The following is a 5,530-nucleotide window of genomic DNA, read 5'->3' as shown; positions in this document are numbered from 1 at the left end:
CCCCCCCCCCCCCAGATATGCTGCTGATAGTAGCCAACAAACATGGTTTTTCATGATATAGTGTCAGAGTAAAGAGTAAACACACATATATAAGTGATATGAGGATGATCAATTGTGTGTGGATTGCAGTTCTCGAGTTCCTTATGTGGAACTGGAAGAACAAATATGTATATTCAAAGGTCACTTCACAAAAAAATTGCAAGCAAGGATTTGATGATCTAATTAACTGTCATGTTTTTTTTCATTTACTGCAAATTTTAAATTTTACCTGATCAGCATGTCCTCCTTTGTTTGTCTGCTTAATTTATTTTTCCACTATCTTTGGCCAAGGTGAGAGGCATGTTGGCTCAACTAGGCTATGAGAAACTGGATGACATAATTGGGCGCACAGATATACTTAGACCTCGAGATATATCATTAATGAAAACTCGGCATCTTGATCTTAGTTACATCCTCTCTGTAAGTATTTTCAACAACAGTTGATCTATCGGTCAATTGATCAAGTTACTTGTAGTTGTTTGTATATTACTTTCTTCCTATTTTATTTGACAAGAAGAATCAAGACATTTCATTATGATTTTAGAATGTTGGGTTGCCTGAATGGAGCAGCAGTATGATAAGGAACCAGGAAGTTCATAGTAATGGTCCTGTTCTGGATGATGTTTTGCTTGCAGATCCAAAGGTAAGATCACTTAAAAAATTTCATTGCATGAATCAAAATATCCAATGAATCATGTTAAGAAAATGAACCTTAAGCCTTAACTCAATCCCACGAGCTAGCTCATAGATGTGAATTTCCCTAGGTCATATAAGTAGACAACAACCCATACCCTCACCCAATATGGGACTCTTAACAACCGCAGGGCTGCAGATTCAGGGCAGCATAATTGAAGTTTCAACAACATAACATAGGGCCCAACATTGGGTAATCCAAGTACAGGGATGGGTCTGGATACCATGTGATGATGTGAAGAAAATGAACCAAAGACCTAACTAAACCCTAAATGGTAGTAAATGATGTGAGAATTATCCAAAGCCATATCAGGAGACAGCATTCCATAGTGATAACTGATTCTTGTCATATATGTTTTACTCCTGTCCTATTCAGAGAAATTTTTCTTCGATGGAAAGTGGTTAAAAGGAATAACAAAAAAGAATGTTGGCAAGTCTCTGGCACAGAGAGAGAAGTGTCTCCCATTTCCGTGTTTGTAATACATGTTTATTTGGTGCCTTGTTGAAATGAAAAATCCATTAAATTCCCATGTTGTTGAGGAAATTACAAGGAACCGATGGAAAAGTATTAATGTGCAGATATCTGATGCAATTGAGAATGAAAAGGTGGTCAACAAGACAGTTGAAATATATAATATTGACCGTGCTGTATGTGGTCGCATTGCGGGTGCCGTGGCTAAGAAATATGGTGATACTGGTTTTGCCGGACAGCTGAACATAACGTAAGATTATCTTTTGTGATTTGTCTTCTGTATTTGCAATTATTATATTTAGAGTCCTAGATCAGCATGAACAAGTCAACTCTTTCTCCACTATGCAGATTTACCGGGAGTGCTGGCCAATCTTTTGCTTGTTTTCTGACACCTGGAATGAACATCAGACTTATTGGAGAAGCTAATGACTATGTAGGAAAGGTTTGTTGGACAACCTATATCTTATCAATATGCTCCTTGTGGATTTGAAACTCTGTTATGGTTTCCCTAATTGGGCATTGGTAATTGGTGTAGTTTAATTCTGGATCACATGCTGCATGTGATTTCTCTGATGTGCAAACTGCGAAGTAATATTGCCAGGGGTAGAGCTTACTATATGAAGTTTAAGAATATAGTAGGTCTTAGGCTTGTATGGAACTTCTATTATTATTCTTATTATTATTCTTATTAGTATAATTATTATTATTATTATAATTAGATTAGTGTACGTCATTCGCTAACACCAACAAAAATATATACAAGAGGAACAATTTTTATTTTTTTTTAAAAATAGCAATTGACGCTAAAATAAATGTTAAATCTATCTCAATGATAAAATAATAGTATAGGAACTTTGTGAAGAAGTTATTTTAAAACATGAACCTCTTTCTTTGATATTTTTAATTCTTTTATTTATTTAATTAAACATAATTTAAGATTTTGTATAAAGGAGAAATATTAGGTTTTAAAAGTCTTAAATGTTAGGACATATAGTGCAATTAAAGAAAGATTTAGGAACTAAAATTTTAGTCAAAAGTATTAAATGATAAGAGTTCTTATTTATTACAAATAAGTAAAGATTTAATAGCTTTAACTTTGATTAACTTCAAAGTCCTGAATATTAGGATAACAATTAAATGACAATGATTTGATGAAATAAGCAAATGACAATTTTGTCTATTGTTGCGTCTTTTAATGAAGGGCACAAAAGTTTAATCAACATTTCTAGACCTTCATGCTTTTAAAGTTATTATTATTATTATTATTGTTATTATTATTATATATTTTAAACGTATTTTTCAATTCTATCTTATTTGTTATGATAATATGATATGAGTTTAAATGAGAAATCAGTATTCATTTAGTTTGACCCCAACTATTTTGGGATTGAGAAGTAGCTGTTTACTTGAATAATTCATCCATACTAAATGAAGTTACTGAATGAAATTTCAAAAGGGCATGGCTGGAGGAGAGTTGGTTGTAACTCCCGTCGAAAATACTGGATTTGTTCCAGAGGATGCTACCATAGTAGGGAACACCTGCTTATATGGAGCAACAGGTGGTCAAGTATTTGTCAGAGGTAAAGCAGGAGAGCGTTTTGCTGTGAGGAATTCTCTTGCTCAAGCTGTTGTAGAAGGCACTGGGGACCACTGTTGTGAGTACATGACAGGAGGATGTGTTGTTGTGCTTGGAAAGTAAGTATTACTTCTTGTTCATGCTCTACTCATTGTCATAAGAGATTTGAAGGTACAATTTGGACAATGCAGAATTTGGGACATGGATTTGAGCTATGTTTTCTTGCTTACAACAGGGTTGGTAGAAATGTAGCTGCTGGTATGACTGGAGGTTTGGCATACATTCTAGATGAGGACGAAACATTTGTACCTAAGGTGAGATTTGAGCCACCTTTATGAATATTTGCTCGTCTATCACAACACTGATGTATTCAAGTGCCTTTTACATTTGCTTTTGTTACAAAGTTTATGAATCTGTATCCTACATAGGTCATTTTAGACTCTCAAAATAATCATATTAAATTGCAGAGTTTCCTTAAAATTCGTGCAAAAGAGAAGACCAAGATGATCTCTCACTTTGTCGAGAACTGATATAGAAAATTAATGGATATTTATTTGAAACTTTTATTATTTATACAATGGCGTCTATGATTGATAAGGATTACCTTGGGGGTTCAAGAATTGAATAACAAACTTAAAGGAAACTGCGGAAGCTTAAAAAAAGAAATAAAGAGAGAAATTCAACAACAATTACAACAATACCCAATGAAATCCCAGAAGTGACGTTTGGGGAGGATAGAATGTACACATACCTTACCACTACCTTGTGGAGGAAGATAGACTATTTTCGAAGTCCCTCGACTCTAGTGCAACAAATCTATGTATAAAAAAGGAAACAATAAAGAGAATACGCAAATAAGAAGGAAGCAGTGCAAAAGTCTACCAGAGAGGAGCCAAAACAATAATAAAATCATGTGATAGTCAAAACTCCATAAAAAACATACTAGGATAGATTATTTAAAACAATAGTAAATAATGAAAATAAATAAATAAACAAGAACTACAGTATTACAATTAGTACCATCGCAAACCCTAGCCACCCTAAGAAATACAACACTACACTACCTACTGATCTTCTATTCTAATGTGTTCCCTCTACACCATCCTATCTAGGGTCATATCCTTGGTAGCCTAAATCTGCATCATATTCTATCTTATCACCTCTCCCAATACTTTTTCGGCCTACCTTTGGCTCTGTATGTACCCTCTATAACCAACCTCTCGCACCTCCTCACTGGTGTGTCTATCATCTTCTCTTCACACGTCCAAACATGTCAGTCTTGCTTCTATCATCTAGTCCATCATAAAGGCCTGTCCCACCCAGTGTTGTGAAAGGCGCTCGCCATAGCGCCTTTGGCGAATGGCGAGGCGAGGCGAGGCTGTGTCGCCATTATCCACTGAGGTGAGGCGACCTCAAATAGGCGACCCGAGGCGACCTAATGGCGACGTAAATGGCGTCGCCATTTTGATTTTTTTTTTTAAAAAAAGTTTTAACTTGTTTTTTTTTTCTATTTTCAAACATTCATCAGACTTTCGTGTATTCCTCTTCTTCTCTTCCTCGAGTCGCTGCTACTTCTTCTCTTCCTCAGTCGCTGCCCTCTTCTTCTCTTCCTCAGTCCTGCTCTCTTCTTCGTCTCTTTCCCTCGAGTTGCTGCTCCATTCGTCTCTTTCTCTTTCACTCTTCACTACTCCCTGCCTTCACTACTCTTTTTTTTCCTCTGTTTTCTTCACTCTCTGTTTTGTCCCTGATTACTGTAAAATTCTTTCTGCTTTCACTGTGTTGTGACTGTTGTGCATTATTTTTTTGAAAAAAAAATTAATTCTTCTATAGTAATTATTATAGTATTTGTAATATATGTAATTGCCATTGAAATTTTGAATATTATATGTGCAATTAAATGTTTTTAATTTTTGATATTAATTGGCGCCTCGATTAAAAAAGGCGAGCGCCTCGCTGCTCGCCTCGCCGCGTGGCGAGGCAGGCCCTTGTCGCCTTTTGTCGCCTCTCGCCGTCCAAAACATTGGTCCCACCTTATTCTGGATATCCTCATTTCTGATCTTATCGTTCCTAGTATGATCACTCATCCAACTCAACATTCTCATCTCTGTAACATGCATCTAACATGCATCTTCTGTACATGGGAGTTCTTGAATGGCCAATGTTCAATCCATACAACAATGTCGGTCAAACCACCACACTATAGAACACACCCTTGAGTTTCGATGGTACCTTCTTATCAAACGAGACTCTAGAGGCAACCTTTCACGTCATCCATGCCGCACCAATACAATGTGTGATAGCATCGTTGATATCCCACTCCCTAGAATCATAACCCAAAATACTTGTATCTCTCTCTCTTGGGGATATTTTGTGTCAAACCTCACTTCCATGCCTACCTCAAAAACAAAAATTTAAGAATAGAATTTAAGAATTTCACCAAAGATCCTAAGAATCTTGAATGGGACCTAGTAGTTACAATTCATTGGGTAAACTAATTACTTCAACTAGAGAAACAACTCAAGAACTTGGATTAAGTGATCTTGACTTCAATTATAAGAAAGTTGAGGCAGTAAGTTGCTTCACGCGATTTCTTTCTATAGATGACAGAATTGAAACCAAAGATATCAACTAAAGGAAATGTTGTTATCTCCTAAAGGGATGTTCTGTAACTTCATTGGCGCCATGCATGGTTTTATAGCTTTAGAATATATATATATATATATATATATATATATATATATATATAGAAA

The 5,530-nt window shown here is 35.6% G+C and overlaps 1 protein-coding gene across 1 annotated transcript in view; it reads left to right on the top strand.

Moving 5' to 3' along the window:
- LOC107013679 (ferredoxin-dependent glutamate synthase, chloroplastic) overlaps positions 1-5,530 on the top strand; it is a 44,980-nt gene that overhangs the window by 32,600 nt on the left and 6,850 nt on the right. The window contains exons 26-31 of the mRNA XM_015213548.2: positions 331-459; positions 584-682; positions 1,312-1,454; positions 1,553-1,646; positions 2,661-2,899; positions 3,016-3,094. Coding sequence (XP_015069034.1) covers positions 331-459; positions 584-682; positions 1,312-1,454; positions 1,553-1,646; positions 2,661-2,899; positions 3,016-3,094 — 783 coding nt within the window. The remainder of the gene's footprint in view (positions 1-330; positions 460-583; positions 683-1,311; positions 1,455-1,552; positions 1,647-2,660; positions 2,900-3,015; positions 3,095-5,530) is intronic.

Source organism: Solanum pennellii, chromosome 3 (assembly GCF_001406875.1).
Source record: "Solanum pennellii chromosome 3, SPENNV200".
NCBI lineage: Eukaryota > Viridiplantae > Streptophyta > Magnoliopsida > Solanales > Solanaceae > Solanum > Solanum pennellii.
The sequence above is the reverse complement of the archived record's forward strand: the minus strand, read 5'-3'. Positions and strand labels throughout refer to the sequence as shown.